At 44.2% G+C, this 27,032-nt stretch overlaps 1 protein-coding gene across 4 annotated transcripts in view; it reads right to left on the bottom strand.

Moving 5' to 3' along the window:
* The window catches only part of LOC144728808 (protein kinase C epsilon type-like), a 133,271-nt gene that overhangs the window by 45,391 nt on the left and 60,848 nt on the right, over window positions 1-27,032 (bottom strand). For 3 of the 4 annotated variants that reach the window (XM_078608477.1, XM_078608476.1, XM_078608478.1), the window contains exons 4-6: window positions 20,933-21,628; window positions 11,810-11,855; window positions 3,486-3,648 (exon numbers count right to left, since the gene is read on the bottom strand). In XM_078608477.1, coding sequence (XP_078464603.1) covers window positions 3,486-3,648; window positions 11,810-11,855; window positions 20,933-21,490 — 767 coding nt within the window. In that variant the 5' untranslated portion in view covers window positions 21,491-21,628. Of the gene's footprint in view, window positions 1-3,485; window positions 3,649-11,809; window positions 11,856-20,932; window positions 21,629-23,615; window positions 24,012-27,032 lie in introns of those variants that run through there. The other variant, XM_078608475.1, reaches the window with a different exon arrangement.

The following is a 27,032-nucleotide window of genomic DNA, read 5'->3' on the forward strand; positions in this document are numbered from 1 at the left end:
GGTTTGAAAACTTCACACATGTCCTAAAGAATTCTATGCTTGTGGCATAAGGGCGATGGGCCATATGCGTACATATATCACAGGGCAAATGTCTTGAGAAATATGCACTTACATTTCAAATGTTCTGAATCTAAAAGTGCAGGTTAACCTTGAAACACTCATGCAATGTATATATAACAAAAAAAATCAATTATGCAAGTGTCAAGAGATGAATTTGACTCTGATGTGTGTTTCCTGGCCGCAGTGAAGACCTAGAGGGCCTGCCAACTGTAAACTGGAGTTCCCAAGGGCACAATTCAACTCCTGGATTACCCATTCTCTTTTTGTCCAGGGCAACAATAAATGGGCAAAGTTACATGCTCCTGACACACTTTTTTTGTATCAGCTCCAACAAAGCAAATAAACAATTGAAAATTTCCAAATGTATAGTGTTTTGGCAACTTTTGAGGATGGATACTAAATGCAATTATTAATGGGATTACTTAAGATCATCTACATATTATGTGCCGCTATAAAGGGTAATGGGTAACGCCTGATATAAATTTGTATCTCGATGCAAAATATGTGCTCAACCTATTAGATGACAGCTTGCTCATGATGAGAATGAATGCAGTTAAGGCTCTTCCTGCTTAAACAAATACTACAATAAGAAAATTTGGATGTATAGTGTCAAATTGAAACTGCATTTCAGCACACTGTGCAGAAACAGTGATCAGTCAGCCATAGACAGAGGGAAAAAAGGAAGGTCTTCAGACTTTACTTAAGAGAGCAGCAGATGAGAATAGGTTTTTCCCTTTTTTCTGGCAACAAAACAGGTGTTAAGATGTTAAAACACCAAACTGAAACCTTTTACAAGGAATCATGTCTGCATTAACCACAATACTTGTGGTCAGAATGCAAAAAAAAACACTCTCTAATAATATATGCATTGACTTTGAAACTGATTGGTCCACACCAGACAGCTTTCTTTTGAGCCTATTCTCAAAACGGTGTTAGACCATCTTAACACCTGTTTTGTTGCTAGAAATAAGGGGAAAACCTATTCTCATATTTTAGTACTGGCAAATGAGGTCCCATGATGGAGCAGCAGATGTATGTTGAACTTATTTCCCACCGTACATAGCAAACCATGCCAATCGGAGATGCGGGGGAAGGACGACAAACTAAACACAAAAAGCAGTTCCAATAAGTTTTCAACCTAGATTTAAAAGTGCATAGCTCCAGTGGCTTCTGAATATCGGAAGGAAGAGCGTTCCAGACGGCTGCAGATGAGAATGAGTGACATCGCACCGAGTGAAGGTTGACTGGGGACTTCAATATGGAACCTTTGTTGTTGGAGTAGTGTGTGAAGGGGAGTTGAGTGAGATGAGAGGGCAGAGGTAGGCAGGGGTGAGTCCATAAAGGAACTTTAAGACAGTGTGATCTTAAAATTGACCCAGGATTTGGTTGGGAGCCGGTAGTGAGTATTGGTGCGATGTGAAACGCTGCTGGTTGGGAAGGGTGACGGACTAAAAACCGCTCTGACCAGTGATCAGCACGAAACTTACGGTCAAACAATTCCCACAAACGACATGTCATGGTGAACCCTTCATCCAGCAATGGATTAATGGCTATAAATAATGTAATGTATCTACATTTTGTATTGTTTAGTAAATGTTTGTCAATTTCACAAAGTAACGTTTCTTAAGGAAATAGATTATTTTGCAAGTTTCAAAGGGCTATAACAATGGGTGAGGACCTTTACGATGAACCAGGCTGCGTCGCACGCAATCGCAGAGACGCAGTAAACGCGGTATGCAAATAGTTAGCATTTTTAAGGCATTAATGAAATGAATGCAACACAAAGCTCAACATTCTCACCTCGACTATGGCAACAAAATTGCGACAAAAAGTTTTCAGTTCTTACTCAGAAAAATGCAGTGCTTTGCTATGAAGATGTCTTGTGGCCCTGGTAATGATTAAATGTCACCGGCAGAGAGGAAGGTAAAAAGGTCAGAAGTGCTGCGATTTCCACCACCCTCCCCACCCCCCCAAAAAAAAAAACAAGCCTCTTGCGTTGAACATGGCTCGCAAATTCCTGATGTAATGTAATATCTGATGAATGGTATTTTTTTTTCGTTAGGCTTCTTACTGCTAATGGTTCTTCATTAGACACTTTTTTTGCCCTATTAAAGATTAACGTCCCACTTTTACGCAATCTCTACATTCGGCAATACTGTTGTCGACACGAGTGCACACAAGGGACGCTCGCTGCTGTAAACCAACAATAGCGGCCAAGGGTTTGACTTTTGCACAGCACTTCCTGCATTGTCTATTTTTGGAGTGACTCTCTTGATTGCACCTCTATTTGTGTTTCCACCGACTTCCAACATCGCATTCTTAAGTTCCCGTCACATCACACGTCTGCCATGGAGTCCGTGCCAACACCTGCCACGAAACATATACTCTACCTGGTCTTACATGTACACATCCAGCCCATCGTCAATCCACTGCTGGATGAATGCTTCCCCCTCCCTACACTGTGTCGGACGTGGGAATTGTTTAACCGTATGAAACCGTGCTGGTCGATGCGGGTTAGTGAGGCGATGGCAGAGAATCAAACTTAGGTTTGCAGAGTTTTTAGCGCAGCACGCTGACCACAGGACTGCCGCTGCACATATTCATAGAAGTTTCCTTCATTTTCCAGATGATAGTCCAGAGAGTAGGGATCTGACAATTCACCCCATGGCAATTCCAAAATATTATTCCAGATATAGGTGTTTTGCTCATTTACACACGATTGGATGGGTGTACCATTGAGTTTAAGAATTGATTTTAACTGATGAGGATGAATCATTACATCTTTTGTAAGGGAGATAATAAAGAATAGAATGTGATCCCTTCTGGTAGCACAAACCTTTATAAAATGGGGGACTACTCAATTCACACTTTCACGTAGAGTATACCTACCAACATTAGTCAAGGCCGCACTAACAATGCAAAAGAGAATGGCTCCAGGAGATATGAAAAGTTGCTTTAGGTTCCCTTTAGGTTGGAGATGACAGGGTACCTCAGTGGGCTAAATACCAGGTCAGAAAACTCATCGGGCAATGCTAAGATTGTGCGTTTGAATCTGGAAACTGAGATCAAACTGGGTACTCAACCCAGTAAGTTGATCGTCGATGCCTGGTGACCAATGAGTTACACGAAAAAGCGCCACCATATTTAATACTGCATTTCACATACCAGGAATTTGTCAAATTTCAGCTCCGAGGACTAAAACATATTAAGTTTGACTGCCATGTAACAAAGGGCATATGAGAGAAAGCATCATCTCAGGTGCTTCAACGGCAGTTGACAGAGAAGCTCAGAAACAGTTCGGCGGTCTGGGCCCCCCCTGCCCTGTTCGACCCAGGGTGGAGCTGCGCACCCCTGCATAACTGGTTTTGGCGCATTGGTGGCGGGGGTAGGGGGGGGTCGGCTTGAAGCACGTGAACGGCACTCACCAGATGAAGTCGCGGCAGTGCGAGCAGTAGGTGGGTTGGCGCAGGTACGTGGCCATGAACTTGTGTCCATTGACCTGGTGCACGCGCCTCCGCACGGCGCCCTGCCTCTTGCGGGGCCGCACGCGCTCACGGAAAACCGGCCGCTCTTTGGTCTCCTTGGGTGCTGAGCGGGACAAGCGCGGGAGGCCAGAGACGCCATGCACGCATGCACACGATACGGTTAGAACTTCTCTTTGTGTTTAGTTTGTTGTTCTTCCCCCGTACCTGGATGGAATGCGCATGATGAAATTGTATTATCACAGTGCGAAAGATGTTCAACATACGTACGTACAAAAAAGAGGAACAAGTGGTTTCGCGAGAAAAAAAGTGGCAACAGAATTTACATAGTATCCAAATGTGACCACATCTCAAGATACTGTAAAGCAACAGTGGGCTTGTAGAATGTATTTTAGAGAGATGCAGCGAGTCATAGACACATTAAGGTAGGAAGGTCGTGAGTTTGGACTTGAACAGAGGCAGGGAGTCAATAGTCTTGATGGCTGGTGGCAGGTAGTTCAAGACTACACATCTGTGAAAAACTACTGGACATCTATGAAAAAAAGCTTTATAGCTCATCGGATTCCTCCAGAATAAATACAGATTCTGAAAACGATGGGTGCAGTAAAAGAGTGTTGGGCTACCTACAAAATAAACAAAGGTTGACTGTGGGCTTCCCTGTTGCATGGAGAAGAGGGACATTATTATGCTTGACAAAGACACTTTTTAATATTGGTAGTATATTCGGGAACAACAATTATACATAAAAGTTACTCAAGTTTGGTTGGTGCACTTTTGTTTACCACCTGAGCCAGTAGTGGAAATTCCACATTCCTAGCAGGGCTCAGTGTATCTACATATTCACACACGTGTGTCCGGCTAATCTCCAGCAAAACCTCAACATCCACAAGGGTTATCTTCTTGAAAATATGCGCGAAAACACAATTTGCGAATGTAGACACTTTGTTTATATAGAAAAAGGGGATCAGGGTCCCATGTCCGACTGAAGACACTGGATAAAATGCATTTGTTTTACTTTAATCCTGTACTGTACACAAAAATAGCATCCACGTACTTAATAAATTGCACAATACAAATAGATAATAACACAAATAATACACTAAAATGGAATGAATACAAAATATATATACTGTATATTTTGAAGTTCCATGTACTTAGGATGATGATGGGAGTGTGATGATGACGAAGAGCAAGTCGATCCAACAATTACTTTTTGAGCTAACTCACCACTCTTTCTGCCTTTTACTCTTGTTCTCACTTCTTCCATTCACTTGACGCTTACGACCCCATGATCAAAATAAAAATACCCACCACAAATAATGCAAAAATAGCATAAAATGCAACAGACACTAGACCAGCAAAAGCGACACAGCATTTGGAATAGCGGCAGGACTGAAACAATAGCTTGGGTGCGCGCACAGGTCACAGTCCACGCGTGTATCGCGCAGGCAACTCCTCCGCCACAATTCCATGTTCATAATCAACGTGTTTTGGGTTAGATCGCGTTATTTATAAATGTGTCGTAACCCTCCACCACCCGACACGGCCAATCAGCAAAAGAGTGTCATGTTGACAAAAGACAAAATAGTTCACTGCTTTAGCCCACCGGTGTGTTGAAGCGTGAAACCACAACATTTACAATTTTTGAGTACGACGTTTCGCTGGTAATTGCATCCAGCATCATCGGGCAATTCGCCAGATAGGCGAGGCTCTGCTCTTGCTCCCGATCTTAAATAGAGCAGCAGCAGCAGGGTGACGTCATCATTCAACTCATCAGGTGCAACGATTCCATGTTGCCAAATTGCGAATGGTCGAAGGGAAAAAAAAAGGCGTGAAACTTAAAGCGGTGTACAAACGTAACATTGCAAATAACCGAATTTCGTGGAAGAAAAGTCTGCGAGTGACGAAAAGGTTTTACTGGAAGTATCTTTGCATGTTTATATGTTTCTCTGGAGAACGGCTCCGAGGCCACTCCACTAATGTCAATTAACGAGGTATCATTTGAAAGCTCACGATACAGTAAATGTAGTTTCTCCTAACGAGGACACAGTTCAGGATCTACTTGACCTTTGACAGGACAACTCGAGTTGTTGGCTTCGGTCATGCTCATCCGCTCACTACCAAGGTGGGTGGAGGCAATACATCTCAATGGCCTTCCCCCCCCACTGTTGTGTTAACTGGTGAGTGTGGTGAAGATCAGGTGAGTTGAGGACTGATGGTCTGAGGACCGGTGAGTAGTGTCACGTGAGTGATGTTTGGTAAAAATCAGCTGAGTGTGAACTGAGCAGTTATGTCACCCCCTCCATAGGACAGACTGCCCACTAATTGTACAAACACGTTCCTTCGGAGTGGGCAGGTAGGAACTTGGTTGGACCGCGTATTCGTGCGATCCGTGTCACGCGGCGCAAGCTGCGTGGGGCCGCGCATCACGTGGTGCTGAGCCCGCCCGAAGCGCTCTATGAAATACAAATCGAGGGCGTGGCTATGCACGACAGACAGACAAATAATCCCTGGTGGGCAGTGAGGAACTGTTGTTCCTACCTGTATAACTGTCGACTTTCACAATTTAGCACTCAGTTTATCGGACCCACGCGGGATGCAGGTCTAATGAGGGTTATAACGCATTCTTCAGTAAAATTTTGTAATGTATTTTTGAGAAGTTCTATATCAGACTGAAGTAAAAATAATCTAATTTAAAATTCTAAATTGGTTTAAGAAAACAAAGTCTCTATTAATTCCATTTTGGCTCTCGTTATAATCACTTAATTTAATTCACATTGCTTATCTAAAATGCATTTGGAATCTAACAGGCTATGTAATAAAATAGAATACATGTGTGCATAATGTTCTGAGTGGCATATGATTCTAATTATGATGCCCAATTGGTTACCAAGGAAAGCCTCACTGAGCCAATAGATGTTTTTTTTAGGATGATTCTGCTTTTTGATGGTTGGCCAATTGCATTTATAATTGGGTTTGCGTGTGAGCAGAATTCAGAGTACCTGGAGAAAATCCACACATATGGGAGGTGTCATTCAACAACTGCCATATCCTGGCTACCCATCAGCCCCATGCCCACGACAACTGACAAGCCCTGGTAGTCCTCCGTTCAAATACTAACCAGGCTCAACTTTGCTTATCTTCCAAAATCTAGCCAGATTAGGGTGCTTCAGTCCTATCAATGAGGATCACACAATCCGTCGTCCCATCTCACTCTACTCCCCTCCATGTACATCTCCTTCGCTCCAGCAACCAAGGCTTCCCATTGAAGTCTTCAGTCACACTTTGTTGAGTGGGATAATCGTTCATTCTCCTCTGCTGTCCCAATCATCTGGAACGCCTCTCCTGCTGTCGACCCTCTGCCCCTGTTCAAGTAAAAATTCAAGGCTTTCTTCTTCTCTGCCTTGAACTGACTGTCTCTCTGGACTAAACGTATACCCACTGTTTCTGCACGTCTGAAGATGCAATCACATTTAGAGACTACATAAATCCAAATTGTATTCGTTTTATATGAATATATGTGCAACACAACTGGCTGACTGTCAACAGACTTCACTGAAGACGTGACATTTTGTACTGGATTATCAACTATAAAACCCCACTTTACTTCAGCCACTACTTCCCATACAAATATGTTTTATAAATGCATATTCCAACACTTTCTTTGACCCAATCGAGCACGGAATGTAGGAAGGCTGAAGTGGCAAAGAAGCCATTCACAGTTTTCATTGGAAATACAAATAAAATGCCAATACTGAAAAGCAGAACAATATTTTATTGAGTTGTGTGCAACATTGGCAACACAATAAAGTGGAAAATGTTTACGAGGACAAATGTTTCGTGGGTTCTCCCTCAAGCCTCGCCGTATTGAAAAACGCTCAAGTAAAAGAGCAAGTCATTATGTTATTGTATATTCCCTATTGTTGTCGCCTATCTTTGACCTAGATATTAAATAAAGGTCTATTTTAGGCACATAACGCTGCAATATTGAACAAAAAAGGACGGAATAGGAAACTTGTCTGGAGAGTTGATGGAAGGCAGGAAATTCTGGCAATAAATCTAAAGTGCAAGTACCACGTTTGTTCGGGTTTCATTCAACCGGGAAAAAATATTTTGTGGCAGGGTCACAATAAAAAAACACATGAATACCAGCTAGGGTTAAACACCTACATTTGAAGCACGTATATCTCTAAAAGTGTCCATTTACTGCTCTGCATCAATCCTTTAAAATAAAATAGTAACATACTCTTTGGTTTTTTCGATAAAGTCACGTAGATAGAAAAAAAATAACGAATAAAATGTTTTTCTATCTATGTGACTTTACCGAAAGAACCAAAGAGTATGAATTCCTGCAGTCACGCAAGCTTCAAATCAAAATAGCAACATTTCTTGCATGTTACTCAAAAAATCCAAATCAAGTAAAAAACGAACAAATTATTTCAGTAAAGTGTGTTTTATAATGTACTTATAAATGTACCAACTTGTTTACGCCGACATTAAAGGATTGAAAAAAGCTCAACGGATTAACCGTGCCATTTCAAATTTCAAAACGCTGAATAAGTTTTAAAATATGCTCGGTATTTTTCCTTCATAATTTACATTCAAACAGCACGCAATTTTACCCGCGGTTATTTATTTATTATTTCCCGCCCCCCCTCCCCTCCAAAAAAAAATCATAACCAACTGGGGAATATATAAAACACGAGGAGCTGCATGCCGATGTGTATGAGCTTTGGTAAACAGCAAGCTACCGGGCATTCCAGGGCTCGCACGTGCACAGATTCAACATCGACACTGAATGTCTCGTTATACGCTACACTGTGTAGTGCACTGCTGGATGAGGGTCTCCCCCTCACCGTGTGTCTGTGACGGAGGTTTGTTTGACCATGATGGTGAGTGTAGTGGGGCAGGGGAGGGCCCAGGACAGGTTAAAAATGTCCATGCCACGACCAGGAATCGAACTCAGGTCACGGGGGTTGACCAATGGGCCACCGCTTCACCCTGTGTGTATGTATGTATATAATAATAATCCACTCGCCATGTGTTGCCTTACGGCAGTTTTAGTCCCAAGGAATCCCTCTCCAGCTCAGCTTAATGGCACGTAGCCCCAGCAAGTTTTCAGGAAGTGACCAATTTAGTACGGTAATTTAGTAATTGCTGGCAATTCTCCAAAAACGGGCTGAGAATTAGGAACACAATGGCCTCCTCTTATGAAGAGCGTCGAGGGATCTTTTTACACATCCACGGATGTTAAGATGGCAGCGTTCTTGCCACGCACTTACAGGGAAACGTGAAGGTATGAGAGTCAAACCAGTCACCGTAAGAATCTGGCACCAGTTCACAACCCAGCAGAGCTAGCGTAGAGTTTAGAAAGTGGATTTATCTTGGCCACTATTAGAGGAATCACCGTCGCATTAATACACGCTCTGCTGGCTCCGTGATATCACCCACAGGCGCTGGAATGAAAATCTGTCCGCCAGGGGAAGGGAAAAAAAAATCTACAGTATGCATGCATGTGCGCATGTGTCACCCACGGAGTGTTGGCACTTTACAAGGATCTTTGGTATTTCCAGTGACATACGAATTAGATGAGTCTATACTCTGAAGGATGACGCCTACATATTTCCCTCTGATCTTAAAGATAAAAGTCAATTTTCAAAAACATCATTCCTATGTGGCAATTCACCTTACAAGTGAACAAATGGATCATGATCATCCAGATATAGGTGCATACGTACAGCTCCTTGTTTATCCACTGCTAGACGAGAGCCTCTCCAAGCCATATGGGTTAAGAGTGTTATTTAATAACTCACGACCATCAGTGCAGGTTGATGAAAGGAGCACAGACGTAGGAACATAGACGAACAGCACGACAGATTTAGCTGCATGGCACTCTACTGCCCATAACGCAGGCCCTATGTACTACAACTGTGAGGGCAGAGCAATGAAATCAGCCATCGAAATAGCCTATATTCATCAGCATTCCCACTTCCATTGGCACCATCATTAATATCGGAGCCACACTGTATGCCAAAACGTGTTGCATAAAGAGGATTTCTGGATATTCTGTGCCATGTTCCCTTAAAACCCTGCGCCGATGTAGCTGGCACGCTGCCCTCTGGCGAGCTTCCTGCTGCCCTGCTCTGCCCACACCCACTGCGCCACCCTCCCTTCATCTTCCCCACTTCGATCAACAAGAGGGCTATTATATGTCTGCTTCCCGCTTAAACTCTACACCGCTAGCGGCCGACCTTTTGTCCACTCAGGGGGGGCCGTGTTTCCAGCTGTAAAAGGCAGCGGGCGTCTGCACCGCCGCCAACCCCATGACCCCGCTCTCTTGCAGGTTTGCAGAACAATTGCGCGTGCACGCTCTTGGTAAATTACGTTCGGGGCAAATTACAGAAGAGCCGTGCGCTGCAGATACCCGGTCGGTTTGCAAGAGCACAATGTTTTCACTCGTTAACGTGTCAGGAACGGCACATGGAGTACGCTTTGCAAGCGCAGTAACTGTCGGTTACGCAACCTCAACGATATTCGGTAATATTTTATGTACACGTACAGCCCTTTTGTCCATCCACTGCTGGATGAGGGCCTCCACCCACCAGGCAGGTCGTGAGGGCGATTTGACCAACCTGCACCACACCAGTCAATGCGTGGTGAAAGCGGAGAGCATAAGATGTTGCAGCATAGTTCAGTACCACAATGGATTTTTTTCTGCACTGCCCTCTGCTGATAACGTAGGCTTGCAGCAGCCTACACCACCTGTTTTTATACAGGCCGGTTACTCATCCAAGCGCAAAACAGGCTCAAATATGAACTGATGAGATCGGGCACATCCTGGGTTTAAGTGGGAGGAATTACTCCTATGTCAAAGATATGAAGAGAGAAAATCGGATCCATCTGCTAATGGTGCTATGAGTGCGAAATGAGGGTGATGAAAAGTGATTACTTCAAGCTGGATCTGTTATTGCAAATAATAATCACGGGCAGTTTGTTACCATTCAGTTTACGGCATAGTGGCCACCTTTTTTTCCAGTCCAGCAGCAATTATTTGACAGAAAGGGAACAGTCGCATTATAAAACGCTCTGTGTATTTTAGAGCGACATGCAGCTAAAAGGCCTATTGTTGTCTTTAATGCATGTAACTGCACATAGCAGCTAAGTGCAGTACAAGGTAACTTTTGACTGCTGCATTGAAAGCTGCTCATGTGGACACAATTTAAACAACAGCGACGGACATTACGGGATGCTGGCCATCCCTGCTCTAAACATAATGGAAAGTAAAGCGGAGAAAATGATGGTTTATTGACTTGGCCAAGACAAGAGAACTATAAATGTATCGAGCATGCACCGATTGAATAACCCGAGGCATTTCTCTTGCGGGACCATCAATAAGCCATTAAACTAGGCAACCTTTCAAAAACAATCTCGTCCGATGCAGGCTTTCCACCCATCCTTCCATTTTTGGTCTCCCCGCACGTAACATCGAGTATTATAATTTAAAAATCACAGACTTTCAATTCCGTGGGATAGCTTCCCAAACAAATCCCCTTTGAAAGACTCACGAGCAGCACGTTATTAACCCACGGAAAGGTTTTGTTGTGCAAGTGAGTCATACATGGTAATGTGATGCATAAATTAGGTCCCCGTGATGAACTGTAACTGCACGCGCTGCTGCTGCTGCTGCAGGTATTGCCGCATAGTTTGGCTTGAATGGACCTTTCATGAAGGACGTGACTTCACTGTGGCGTTTTATTTTTCCATTATGTGGCATTTCCAAATTTCAACTTTGCGAAAGGATATTTTCCTTTTCCGCTTTGAAAAAAACAACGTGAAGAAGTTTGAAGCTCTCCAGCTCCCTTAATGTTCGCAAATGTGGGCAGTTTTTCAATTTAGCCCAACTGTGATAAAAATCTATCTCCGTTATTATAGTTGGATTTTTTTCATTCTCTGGAATAAAGCTTAAAGCTGTTGCCTTCTGAATTATGCAGTTGGTAAAGAATGCATCTGTTTATGGCCTTTGTCGTGCTGTTAATGTATTCTCATGGGCTGCCTGTAGCTATGGCAGCCAGCTGTGAGATCACTTTTCTTCAAAATAGGCTGCATTATGGCCCAATTAAGGCCGGGCGTTTTGGTACAAACGGCGGGGCCGGGGCCCGGTGTATAAAAAAAACGCACGCGGCCCCAAAATGCGCACGTGCATGTGAATTTCACAAACAGAGCACACACAGCTGTCTGTGGTTGGAGTTTGAATGCGCCACACTTACTCAGGTCAATGATGACATACACCTTGCCTTCTGGCTCCAGGTCCACCTGTTGAAACAAAGCACACGAATCCAGAAATGTCAAATGCAATTTATACTGAAAGTAAAACGTTCATTTGAGCAACAATTTAGAGTCGTACGTTAATCCACTGCTTGAAAACAAAGAGGCTTCCCCCACGCTGTAAGTCATTTTTGTTCGTTTAACCATATTTCACCACTCCGGCCAGTCCGGGTTGGTGAAGGGGGGTATCACTGAGGACCGGCTCAGATATCACTCGTCACTGATGTTAGCCATGGTTGAGAATCGAACTCGGGTTGACTGTGTATAATTGAAATACAGGGGTACATTTATACAAAAAAAAAGTAATAATGTGAACACAATTTTTTTTTTCATATATATAACATTAACACAATTAAAGTAATGTTTTTAGAATAAAATAGTACCTTGACCAACAGCACAGGATAACATGATAACATGTTCGTACATTTTCTTTAGTTTAGAGTTTAAAAGCCTCATGAATACACATCAGAGCCGATAATTAATTAAACCAGTCAAATTGTTTCATCTACCAACTGCAGTTTGAGTGATGATGTCCAGAAATGTGAATCACGAAGAAATGGAAGCCAAAGAAGGGAATGGGAGCCCGAGAGTACGATCAGAGATGCCTCAATGAAGTCGGCTCATGTGCAGATGACCTGTGGCATCATGAGAGATCACATTCAGAATCAAAATCTTTAGACTGGAAGAATTCGATGAGCTATGAAGCACTTTATAACAGATGTCCAGTAGTGGCACGGGGGTCATAACGTTACAACAAACAATACAAAAAAAAACAACAGGAGTGCAAAGTATAGGACATGTAAGAAAATCACTAAAAATAGAGGCCTTCACCCAGCAATCATGGATGATGATGATGATATAACTAATAAAACAAAACCTGAGAGACACAGGTTTGAGTCAGACAACTGGCAGCTCCACATCACCAGCTACTGGTGGCACATGACTAGAATATGGCACTTGGCACGTGGGTCACCTCGACTTTTCAAACTCTCAAACCCCGTTACGCTGCCATGTGGCGACGAGTTGGCAGCATTGCAAATGGGATCGTTTACCAATTTGTGTGGACTGTTGCACATGTACAGCCCCTTTTTGTCAAGCAACCGCTGAATGAGGGGGCCTCATCATTTCATGGGAATTAATTTGAGCATACTTCACCATGCTCGTGAGTTCAGGTTTGGTTGAATGCATAGGGTATAGACATTAGAACACAGAAGTAAAGTACAAAATAATATTTATTCTGCACTGCTCTCTGCTATCCACCATGTAGCCCTGCAGCCCTATTATGATCTGCACATGGTCATCTCCCATAAAAGTATCACCCAGTCACAATTTTGCTTAGATCTGACAAAATATGGAGCATTCTGGGTGATTTGATCAGATGCTCTCGGAGTGTTATCCCCTGTGTGACTTAACACCAGATAGCAAATTTTCCCTCCCACATGCAAAAACATACATTAAATGGAATTTGCCATACATGCATGACCATCTTGAAAAATACTGAAACCTAGCGAGGCTTTCTGGAACGCATAAAAGACGCTGGTGCAACGTTACGTTGGAAATCCATATCCCTGACAGCACCGATGTGTTTGGCTAGAACAAGTGACCCATGAATTCCATGCAACGATGTTTACATCAAAGCATTCGCAAGGTGAACTAAATGCCAGCGGGCGTCGGTTTTGGGGGAAATGCACCACCTCTGTACGAAAGACGATCGGGCATTTGAAACAACGCGCGGCAAGATCTGCCACACCCCTACACACCGCATGGCCAGCATCGGGGTTGCTGGAACGCACCCCACTTACTTACAATCCGCCCCAGACCAGGGGTCGGTAACCCGCGGCTCCAGAGCCGCGTGCGGCTCTTAATGGACTGCTTTGTGACTTAATGTGCGTAATCACATTGCATTGCGGGTCTTGAAATATCGAGTTTTGTACCGAATTCGGAAAAAAAATGGCTCCCCTTGTTATTTTGGTTTCTGACCCCTGCCCCTGACTCTGGCACAGCATGGCACACTCAGTCCAAGTCCACACGGAGCATGCTGCCAAATACCACTTAAACAATGTGATGTTACCAATGCCATGGAAATACCCATTTGCTTAATCTGTTGACATTTGTATGAAACATTAACGCATCGTATGACAGTGCGCGGTCTGACAGGCTAGTTTGTATTCCTGACATGTTGAATAAAGGGGGCTCCCTCCGAGGGTCTGCAATTTATTAACAAAAAGCCGACGAGTGAGTCACGCTCAAAATTCTGAACTAGAAATGGAATTGGAATGATTGAAATGAAGTTACCTCCCAATGAATGCTAAATATGTTTTAATAGTTAATGTATAATTAAAGTTATAATTAAAACATATAATTATTACCCGTAATTAAGTTGATAATTAAAGTGTAGGGATGCATTGACAACAAGCGGCAGTGCAGCAAAATGTTGTTGTACTGTACTATGATCCAATGTTTATGCTCCCCCTCCGTCACCAGCCAGCACTGTGCGGTGTGCTGAAGTATGGTCCAAGATGCCCCACGACTTACATGGCATGGAAGGTCCCTTAGCAAAACAGTGAACTGACAACACGGCTATACGTGCACATGTACAAAACATAACTTATTCAAGCAACAGATCTCAGTAAAACTAAGCAGGTCATCCTTACGGCTTGCAGATTACAACACAAAAACTGTGGTTAATGTCAGCTCACACCCAAATACAACTTCGCATTTGCAAAGTTAAACAAGGATGCTTCGTTCCTCGTTTACTGCTTTGTAGATAATAACTTCACGACAATGCAAAAAAAAACACTGTACATATTGTTTCTTGTCATTACACACCAGCCTCGCTTGCAAACTGAACCTGATCGGTTGCCTAAGGCTTTGCAATCGCACGTGAAAAGTGAGTCGTAATTAAAATAACTTTTGCAAATCAAAAAATCCCTTCAAAGCTGCCGAGTATCAGTGTTTAAACATTCATACTTTCCCACTGGATATGTGTAAGCCAGCCTGCTTGTGCCCGATAGCGCCCGACCACATGGCGGCGGTGAAATCAACACAATTCTGCAAGCCAATGTGTGAGATAAGGCAAGAGCAATTGTGCTGCGGATTAGATGACATTTGCGAGTCAGTCAGTCATCAGCCAATGGATTTTTATTCGGTCTGAACTCTATGGTATGGGGTTTCAGTCTCTGAAAATGACAGCAATCTTTCAAGACACTGCATTATGACTGATATACTTAATGCTGGATACAAAGAACACTTGAAAACGTAGCTTTTTTCATGATAATAAATTCACTGCTCCACTGCGGCAGCAACGTGACGTTCGCTTCGTCGGCAAGCTTACATCTAGCCATGGAAAAAATAACACGGTAAATACCACACTGACCAATTAGACATTACAATGAACTAATCTGACCCTGCAAAGATCACGGGAAATGTTAAAACTTTAAAGGAAGGGGTTTGTGGGCACAGCGACAGATTTTGCAGTTGGCCGTGCAATCACTATTCACTTACAGCGGCTAAGAGTTGCATGGCACCATCTCTCACGTCTATGGGTTATGTTTATTGATTACCTTGCTTGAATTTGTTGATAAACTTCGCTGTAATTTCACAGATAAGTTTTGATAAAGCTTTGCTTTTCACGCCGTGTAATTTGATTTTGACGAGTTTGACATGACGCATGTTTCAGCGTAAAGTTCATCTTTTGGTATACTAGTTTGATATTTTCTAACGATTTCACTTGACAAAATACGTTATGTTAATTTATATCATCACAAAATGGCAATATTCCACAGCATGCGACATTACAACCGATACTTTTACCTACGATGTATAATTTATATAATTTTATTCCGATTGCATTTTCTGGCTTCGTTCATAACACTGCCTTAAAAATATGCCTACACCCCACGAAAATATATGAACACATTTTTTAATTAAACCGGTTGTACAACAGTTCGTGAAGAATATCTTACAGCTACTGTACCCGGCACATTAAACAGAGGGAAAAAAAAACGTTAGTGACCGTGGTAAGTGCAGAAAGCCATGCTTTGAACAGGATTTATATTATTTTCAGTGGCTATGGATACACACCAATGTTCTCAAAAAATATGTGGTTGCATATGGGTCAAAATATATTTCTTAACCCAATATTGACTCAGAGATTACACTCAAGAGTCTTTTCAAGCTGTTCAATCAAAATAAATAGATGCACTGCTGGACAGTGCAACGTGCAAAAGTAATCAACTTGGAAGACCCTGCTCCGACAAAGCCAAGGACAGAACATGAAATGATGATGAATGTTATGTTTGGAAGAAATAGCCTGTGCAGTAAAAAAAAACGAAACCACGATGAAGATAGCACTGAACCACCTTCCACCTGTCGACCTTGAAGGGGAAGGCGGCAAGGGAACTGCACTGGCTGATTGCATTTCCCAGCGGCTGCGGCGATGTGATCGGCTCAATTCAGACCGGTCAAATTGGTTGCCGAGGCGGTTAGACAACGCGTTGGTTAGAATTAATTTAAATGGAACACGACTGTATTCAAAACAAAAGTGGGTGTATCGGTAAGGTGTAAAATTACCATGACCGCACTGTTTGCGCTTCAAGCTTACCAGTACTCGCCCAATTTTGGGAAAAACACATTTTTTTTACCGCAAATCTTCGCCACCGCCTACACACCTAACCCACACTGACCAAGATGGTGAAGTATGGCCAGATAAACCCCCTCACGGCCCACACGTTATGCAGTCGCCCTCATCCGGCAGTGAAATGACAAGTGAATTGTGAGTGTACACTGTACCCTTTTTTCCAAAAATTTGATGAAATGTCACAATTCGGGATCACAATCCCATTAAAGAACCGAGATAATTTCGGCCTCTTTTTGACCATCTCATTTGCATTGTTTTTCTATCATTTGCATCTTTTTTGTTCCCCGCTCAATCTCCCAAATGGTAACACTGGAAAATGCATTTCATAAACTGTAAATAATTGATTCTCACACCGAAAATTGCAAATGTATGATTTTCACACTCGCGACTCGATGCATTTATAGCATGCATCACAAGCATAAGGATAGATCTAAAATGCTTAATTACACACCTAACAAATATATACGCTTACCAAAACACATTCTCAGCCAATTGCCCAATAACTAATTTTGTTGAAAAAGCTTAACCTTTCTGATGAGACCCAGATGGTCGAAACTCATCCCGAGTTTGCTTACATACAGTTTTACTAACAATAATCGTATCATTGTCATGCACCTCTACATTTCGAAAACGCCAATCCTTGGCGCACAATATAAGACAGCACGATAACACCACCTTAGCCGATACCCATGGGTGTTAACAATGGTGGCACGTGCGTAGCAGTAGGAAGATAGTGACACACACATATATCATAGCAGGAGCTCTCTGTAGGAAGAAACTAATAATGCAGCACCGAGATGAGGAATGCCTCATTAGCCGTGGCATTTGCCTCCTCACCGAAAGCCCTACAGCACCTTGGTTGTATATCGCCCTGCCCCAGCAAGTAAACCCAAGTAGAGCCTTATGGATGTATTCGTATACATCTCCTGCTATTCCACTGTGAACAGCACAAACAAGGCATGCGGCAAAGTTAATGCTACGGGATGTTTTAATTGCACATTTTGTCCAAGCACTTTGTTCTTTCCCTCCCACCCACCAACATGCTGTCCGTACAACCGCTGTACCGTGAAATTATGCGAGAAGCACCACTCATATTAATAGTGTACATCCATATTCCAAGCCCCTACCGCTTAATGACACCGCGAGCTCATATCTCGTAGAGATCCTACATTTAAACAAAAATGTTTTTTTTTACGCGACACAGAGTGATAGGCCTGCAGCCATATCAATGGCCCGGATTTGACAGAGTAGGAAATTGGTTGATCTTTGTAAAAAGCCGAAATATTGCGACATCACCTCTTGGCATGTTTTATTTTACATGCACAGCATGTGTTAAATGTGTAATATTAATCCATGCACAAACAAAAAGTGCAATGTCATATGTGATGACTACATTTCAATAAATTATTTAAATTTGCCTATTCACTTCTGGATGATGGCTTCGCTATACCATATCAGTCATGGGAGTTGCTTAACCATACTTCATTACGTAAAATGTTTAATTCTTACGCAGAATATAACACATTCCTGCGGAGGGAGCTGGTAAGAACGTTGGGTTGCTCGGTCAATGGCCAGGGTCAACGGCGGCGTGGTGTATTCCGCAAATATGCCCGACTGTGAGGGCGGGCATAAGCCGGCGTGAGTAGGTTAAACGTTGAGTTTTATAAGGGCACCACGGGGTGACCAGCCCCACCCCAACCAGCCCCACCCTCCCCACCCAGCCCCTCCCCACCCAGCCCCTCCCTCCCCTCCTTCCCCACTCAGCCCCTCCCTGCACGACGGACGGACACAATAATCCCCTGTGGGCTGGTGTAACCAGGAGGTTCCTACCAGTATTAGTAAAAGCTTTATATCCTTTTGTCTATCCACTGCAGGATGAAGGCCTCTCGTCATGCGGTTGTCAGTTGTGGGAGATGTCTGGCCACACTTTACGATGTTCGTCAGTGTGGACTGTTAAAGTGGGGGAGTCCAGAATCGGCTCGTACAGCATCTGCCAGCGATGTTAGCTGTGACTGGGAATGGAACTCAATTTGCCGTTTTCATAGTGCATCGAGCTAACCACTCACTGTGCTAGCGCTCTCCGAATGTAATGATTAAAATTGCGTAATTATTTAATTCACCCTTGAAAGCCTGAGTTTCATGACCAACTGGAGAATCCAGCTTGGGATGTTGGCACCAATGGGCGAAGCATTTTGGAGAAAGCTGTGGCACACGTACAGTACATGTACAGATCACGTGTCAATCCACTGCTGAATGAGGGCCTCCCCACGCCGTTCAGGCAGTGAGGGTCACAATGACCATACTTTTCTCCACGCTGGGCAGTGCGAGTTTGTGAAGGGAATTGGAATATAGAACAATGGATTTTTCTGCACTGCCCTTTAAACGCCCACGATACCTACTACAACACCTGTGTTGTGAACGGTGGTCACCCAACAAAACACTATTTAACGCTGGTTAGCTTCCAAGGTCTGATGGGAATGAACACATTCCGGGTAATTTAGTAAGAGATATTCCATAAATACAAGACATAAAATTGGCGGAAATAAGTCAGCAACCTGCTTGCTATACTGCCTAATAATGGCCACCTCACATACCGAAAATTTGGCGTCTCAGGAATTTAACAATTTGCCACCGTAGCGACTTAGGCTGTGATTTGATCCATGAACCAATTATTTTTCGTCTCCTTTGTAATTCTTTTAGTCTCGTACAAATTATTTCATGCCATCACCCGAAAGGATATTTTGGCATATCATTTAAATAATATTCAAATACTGTCAATAATCCTTTTTCACACTCACGATGTATGTATCATGTCAGAATCTTTTAAATTTAAATAAATGCCAACCTCGTGTCTTACCCACAAATCTAGCAACTACCCAAAGGGTTTGGTTAGGCATGTAAAATATATTCATCAACCGAAATTGATTATGCTCCTGACAAATAAACAATGCACGTGAGATTTGATTATTTACGATGCATGTACATTACATGAGATGTTCATCATCATCATCAGTCATGCTCAATCCACTGCTGGGAGAAAAGGTTCCCCAATATTGTCACCATTCCTCATGATCCTGCGATCCACCCAGCTCCTGCACATGAGATGATCTCATTGCTTCATCCTCTGTGGTGGTTATTCTCTCAGGCGTGTCTCTCCTTTGGCTGACATTCCATCCCAAGTTCTGTCCACTTGCTATTATCCCTTTTAGCCACGACGTGTCTTGCCCAAGCCTAATTAAAACTCAATTTGCATTTTACCAATGTTGCATTGATGATAAAGTAAAGTTACACAAAAATAACTAGAGGAATAAAAAATGAGATGGTAAAAATGAAATAAAAAAAATGAAATCATGACTGTAAATCAATCACAATTGAATCACTGGAAAGTGTGCTGGGAGTGGGGGGACGACTCCAGTTGAATCGTAAACATGGCCACAGGCAGCCATTGCCACCATGCACACATGCCTAGCTAGGGATGTTCATTACATTTTTTGGAGTTTTACGATAATTGCATGCATAAAAACCTATAAAAAAGCATTACCAATCTTCACCACACCCACAATGACCGGAGTGGTGAAGTATGGTCAAAACAAGCTCAATGACTGACATGGCATAGTTAGGCCTTCATCTAGCAGTGGCTTGACCAAGTGCTGTACGTTTATCATATTGCATCTATAATGATCTGAACAATGTCATTGCAACATGCGTCTGTGAAAATGCGTCCCATGCGCCAAGCAGTTTGATCAAGCACTAAAAAGTAGAAGATTATAGATTCCATGACTTTGGAATCAATACAATATTCCGTAAACAAACGGTAGAAAATCGATAATGAAAGTGCAGGAGATACAAAACACTGAGTACGCTTCGCCAGTACCCTAACTTACAATAAGATATTCTATGTGCATAGGCAGCTTACTCTGCGTCAAGAGATACGAGAGAAAAGCTTATCAATATACTCATGGTGCATCTAGTGATAAAGCAAAATGATGAAAGGTTAGTACTTTAAGCTGGAACTGCTATTGAGTTTCAAAAAGGGTGCAGCCCTACAAGAGCTTGCTCACACTACAGCTGGAGGAAGGGCCTCCACCAGAGGCCGTTCTAGACGGCCCCTCGAGAGGGTAGTTTGCCTACTCTTTCACGATGGCCAGATATCTTGGTAGAAGTGGGAGAAATCACACTTTTACACCATGACACGCAACCTAGGTGTTTACTGTTGGTGGACACAGATTCGGGGATTTAAGAAACTTGATCATTGTTTTAACTGCCACTCTGCGAGATCGATCGACCCTGCAATCGAATGACCGGTCTACAGTGCACTGGCCAACCCCCATAGAAATTTCCAAAATGCCAACTCTCCCACTTGCGCCATCGTCATCACTACCACCGCCTCCGCCGCCACCACCCCAGTGCCAACAGGCTCACCCACCCAGCTCTCGAAGTGCAGGCTCTCGCTCTGCAGCAGCTCTTCGAAAGAGATGGTGCAGTTGGCGACAAAGTCGTCGTAGCCGATGGTCGTGTCGTGGAAGACGGCAAGTTCCATGCGCTGCCCCTCGCACACCTGCGTCACAAACTCCTCATCCCAGCGCGGGCAGCTGGTGCGCTGCCTCGTCTGCGTCTGCCCCACGTGCAAGTCGTCCACGTTGAGCGCAACGTACGGATCCAGCAGTGGGCGCTGCTGATTCTGTTGCTGATTCTGATTCTGCTGCAGTTGATTCTGTTGATTTTGTTGGCCCGATTGCTGCTGTTGCTGCTGGTTTGGCTGGCCCTGCTGTTGGTTTTGCTGACTCTGCTGCTGCTGCTGCTGTTGCTGCTGCTGCTGAAGCTGTTGCTGCTGCTGGCTGTGCTGCTGATGCTGGCTGGACTGCGAGCGGGACGTCACCTTCATGCCAGGCACCAGCGCCGAGTGCCGGAGTGACCACGGCGTGGGTTTCAGCTCGGCCGCCTCCCGTACCCTCACTCGCAGTGAACCGCTGAAGAGCACCATGGCAGCAGGAGATCTCTCACGTTTCTCTTCCTCCTTCTCTTCCACTTCCTCGTCACAGCACTCTCAATGCAAGGCCCCCGACAAGCCGAGTGAAGAGGCTCTGGCGAACTGCATTAAGTCAATGGCCACTGCAGGCGCCTTGTGGGGGAAGAGACAGGAAATGGTTGGGATTCAGGTCAACATTAACAGCCACCCTTTAACGCAAAGTTTAACCAGTTAATATTTACAATACAATATAACAATTGCAATCTTGTGACAACGTACTGCAAGTTGTAAGAAACGCCTATGCAATTAGCAGGGTATGTCAGGTTATTATATAGTAGAGTATTATTAGTGTTTTTTACAATGTTAACTTTTCCATTTGTATTCTGTGTATGAAAGAATGACCGCTTTACAGCAACAATTCACAACCGTTTGTCAATCCGCTGCTGGATGACGTCCTGCTCATGCGGTGTTGGTCATGGGGTTATTTTGACCATACTTCACCATACTGGTCAGATGTCACTCGCCAATGATGCTAGCCATGACTCAGGTCACTGGGTTCACAACACAGTGCGCTATCTCTGCTGCGTCACCACTCCAACCTTCACCGGTTAAAATTCAAGTCTTCAGACGAGGCATCGTGAGATTATGAAATACATAATTATCAGTGACATTGTTATCGGAGGCATTTGCTTTCACGTATTCTGCATGTCACATATACTTTGGCAAAAATGTATCATTAAAATAACAATGTACTACGTCCACCCACTGCTGGATGACAGCCTGCCAAGCGGTGTTGGTCACGGAGGCTGTTGTTTGATCTACGCTGTAAATGCAGGTCGGTGAATAGAGGGCCCAGGACCAGTTCAGGTATCACTCATCAGTGAAGTTTGTCATGGGTTTGTGGCACGGCATGCGAACCACTGTGCCACCACTACACCTCTCTCCAGCAATGCCAGAGCATGCATATCATGCTTTTCATAAGAAATAAATCATCATAATAAAGGACCGCGATAGTATATTGTAAGAGATGCCACAATACAATGCATTACTGTAAAATCAGAGAATTACACCACGGCTTTTATATTCATCACAGGGTTTGTTTTTTGAAAGACACATCAATTTAATGAGCCGTCAATCAAAGCAAAGGGTCAAAAGTCATAACGGTGCTCCTTAAACCACGGAGCCATGAATGTCAATTCCACATTCACATCACATGAGCATGCGTCCACCTGTAGTAACAGCCACTGCCGACTTACCTTTCAGAAACGGGGGAACGTGACCTCACTGCTAATACACTGGACGTGACAATGCCAAATAATCGACATTCTAAGTATAGCAGAACCACTGTCAACCTATCTTTGTCAATATCACTGGCAATACAAGCGATGTGGAATCACTAAAACACTAACATTGACAGTGATAACTCAGCTCGTGGTGCAAATTTCCACATTTTTATGACAACCCCGAGTCCATTTACAAAAACAGTACAACCACTGCTAACCTACTAGCAGTCACCAACACATGTCTGCAAAAACACCTTGAGGTTAGTGACAATAATAACCGAGCCTGTGATAGAAATACCATCGTAATGTTATGCCAAAACCAAATCAATCCAGAGCACAACCAGAGCACAACCATTGCCGTCAACAGAGGTAACAGGAGGGGCAAAGGAACAGCGATAACACACTCCTGACAATAACTCAGCCAAGCAGTGGAAACGGCACATTCTTATGGCAAGGCAAGTCCATCCATGGCACAAGTAGTACATTACAAACCACTGCTCAACTTACCGATGTCGCTATAGGCAGAGCAAAATGAGCACATATCAACACACCGAGTGGCCATACTTGAGGCAGGAATTCCACAATAGCATGGCAAGAGCAAGCGAGCACACCACCACAACAGGAACGATCGAGATTTGTAATGACCACAGTAACGAGACCACTTTGGCGTTCCGAAACGCACCTCTTGTCGAGATCGGGCGTTGGGCAAAGCAACGCAGCACCCTCGGCTATAATCACGACAATCACAGCAGCAGCAGAAGCAAGAGGCAACAACAACAGCAGCAATGATAACAGCGACGGGCAGTAAGGCGATAGCATAAACGACGACGTGAAATAATGTCTGTGGAGTCACGTACCGCCTTCAAGACTCTTAATATTTACGTTGAAGCCCATTCGCCATTGCTTGAAGCAGCATCGGCGGGGGAGGGAGAGAGCCAAGGGGTGGTGGGGGTGGGAAGGGTAAAATAAAAAATATATATTTTTTAAAAATATTCATAAACTTCGCGATAACACGAGGCGAAGCGCACTCTGCTGCCTGCCCGCCCGCTGTAACAACTGCGACTGGTTTGAAGGCGGACCGCCGTGGAGGTGGAGGAGGAGGCGGCGACGGCGGAGGAGGAGTGGGTTGTTGATGTTGACGATGTCGCCGACGATGTTACACACACGGCGGTGGTGGCGATGTTGTTGTTGTTGTTTAATGATGTGGGGAGACGTCGCGCGCGCGCGCGCTCGGCGCGAGGCGGGGGGCGGGGCGGCTGTGTGAGGGGGATGGGGGGGGGGACTTGAGGGGGTGGGGGTTGCCGCAGGGTGGGGGGGTTGGGCGGGGGGCGGGGCTCGTGGGGGAGAGGGGGGGGGAGCGCGACCGAGTTTTTTTTATTTGGGGGAGGGGGGGTATATGAAACGAGCGAGGGTTTCCGTTTCCGGTCAACGGACGGAAGTGCGTATAACACTTCCGGTGCGCGCGCGAGGGTGGGAGGAAGAGGGGGGTGGGGGAGATGCGGGGGGGGGGCGTGAGGGCGCGCGTCGGTACCACGTGATCAGTCCTTTGTGATGATGTAATCGCCCTGTGACGATTCGCTGTCACTGGTCGAATCGATGGGCACGATTCGTATCGGATCACGCGTGGATTTCAAGAATGGAGCCTCCACGTTGAAACGAAAGTCCACGTGGGTTAAAGCGAACAATGATGATGATCAGACGTGATCGATCCACTGCATATCGATGAAGGCCTCTCCAATTCGCTCCCCCCCCCACCATGTCTCACGGATCTTGCGATACAAAGATCCATCCAGCATCTGCACATGAACTAATTTGATCGCTTCAAGTTTCATCGATGTACGTGCCCTATTAATATATTCATATATATTTAGGTTCACCCTTCACAGGATAGTACTGTACACGCATTCGGCTCAGTGCTGTCAAGCCACCTGTCCACCACTTAATTACTGAAGCCGGATCGGAATCAAAATCATGAAATAGAGTAATAAAGAGTGCCTTTGCCTATCTTACGGTTACATGCTAATTTCTCACATTAACAACATGCTAATCTCTCACATTAACATAGCCACTTCGTGCCCTCGTCGAGGAGGCCGCTCTCCTAGCTTACAGTTACATGCTAATTTATTACATTAACATCACTAGCCCCGGCCACTTCTTTATAACCCTTGGGCTACACCCATTTCAAACCTTTTAAAACAGTCTGCGTCAGCAGCAGACCACGTTTTCCCATCTGATGACGGACGCTTGTGTTGCGCCTGAAACGTCGTGATTTATTTTATTTTCTACCTACGTGACTTTACCGGCAGTCACGAAAGCCTCAACTCAAGATAGTGCCTTTGCCGTTAGAAAACCTGAAATTTGGTCCTAAAACTAGGCATCCAATTGTGCCTCCCACTGGCATGGATCAGAAACACGGACAACGAAGCTGAGCAGTGCACAGATTCGCGTCGAGAGGTAGATGCATCCTCCAGTATGAATAAATTCTGAGTGACACCGAGAGTCAGAGTGAGGCACACGTGGAACAGGGGATCAGATGTGACATGAAGGCATGTAAGCGCACGTGGGCAGGATACCTCACGGCTAGCAGGCATGATGAGTGTTGGACCGAATGGCAGCCGAAGAAACGAAAGCACCTGGGGGGGGGAAGGGTGACTTCCGGAGAGATGGGAGCAAAAGGTGCTCGGTTCGATTGCAGAAGTGGGATGGATTGTTGTTGCCATCATGACAACAGCAGAGGGTACATCGTGGCTAACGATGACGAGTATGATTTTGATGTAACTTTATCAATCTCCACAATGCTGACATTAAAGTTACAGTATTTCCACTCCATGCGTATCCCTCTCTTTCGTATGGATAAGATTTGTGAAGCGACTATTGTACGGTGGACAGATAAAGTCTCCAGGTTGGAAACCCAGTTGCTGGCTTCCACAGCGTGGCGAGCGAATTCCACCCGTGTCGTGGGAGAATGCTCGCAGTGGACATGCAGTTGCATTTGGGGTGAATCTGTTTTTACCTTTCTTGTGATTTGCACCACTATCGTGTTTTTGTGTTGTTTGTTGTTTATTGTGAAATTTCGGTCACAGTTCCTATGATCACTGTTACATTGCTAATGGCTTTATTTTGGTGATTTAGAAAAGTTTTTTTGGTTTGGCCATGTTTGTTTGTTGTAGTACGGAGTTAGAATGATGGCTTTAATCTAAGTTGTCGTGTGGTTGTTGTTATTGTTGTTGTTTGACTTGCATCCCACTGGGATTTTTGCACAGCGTTGGTGTACGGTGCTTTTTTTTTGGAAGACTTTGCAGTTTTTTCCTGGATTTTTCTGTTTGCACATAGTCACTTTCAGATGTTTTCTTGTTCATGTTTTTTGTTTGTTGCGGTTGCACCCAATTCAAGAGCCGAATGGCTCACAGGGCTATACCAAATAAATTAAACTGAAACTGGAACGTTCTTACCCAGCCCTACTGGACGTCTGTGAAAAAGAGCTTCATAGCTCTTCGGATTCCTCCGGTATAAATACATGTTCTGATTCTGAATCTGTGATTGTCCACATGCGAGGGGGCAGGTAGGGGATTGCACCTGCCGTGGCCCATTGCGAGCACATTATTTATATATTTTTTGACTGCTCTAAATTTCCACGTGATGAGCCAATTTGTTGAGCTATCATTTGTGGCCAGGTCGCTTCTGAAAATGAAGCTAAGAGCTCAGTGGGCTTTACCTGGTGAGATAAAAAAAGTACGTAATTTGCTTTCCTTTTCCTTACTCTGCACTCCTGTCGTGTTTTGTATTATTTGTTGTTTTGACTTTCTGACCCCCCCCAACTCGACTTAGCATCAAATGAGTAGCTGGTGCGGTGTGTAAACATCGCCACTGGGGAGACAAAGGCGGCCGGGTGTGGGGCTGGCTACCTACCTCCTTGTGTGCCGTTCCGGCTTTCATAGGTGCTCGATAACAACACTTTCTCCAACAGTCTGTTGAGGCTATACTGGGGATTTTTGTCTGTGTTATACAGTACATCATTGTACTCCATTACACTGCTCATATCAGACACCTTTTTCCCCATTCAGTGAAACCCTCTCAATCGATTTTATATATATTGTTTCCAATTCACACGATGCATTCGTCCACCAAGAGTAAGAGGCTGCATGTCTGTCCATTACCATGATTTATTTTATCGACAGCACTTGTAGGAGTTCACGATAACGCTCAGGTCGTCTTCATCGTCAGCATCATAGGAAGCCATCAACTATCACACTGCTAGATGCTTCATCACGCTG

The sequence above is a fragment of the Lampetra planeri genome, chromosome 30, assembly GCF_965212315.1.
Source record: "Lampetra planeri chromosome 30, kcLamPlan1.2.h2, whole genome shotgun sequence".
Classification (NCBI taxonomy): domain Eukaryota; kingdom Metazoa; phylum Chordata; class Hyperoartia; order Petromyzontiformes; family Petromyzontidae; genus Lampetra; species Lampetra planeri.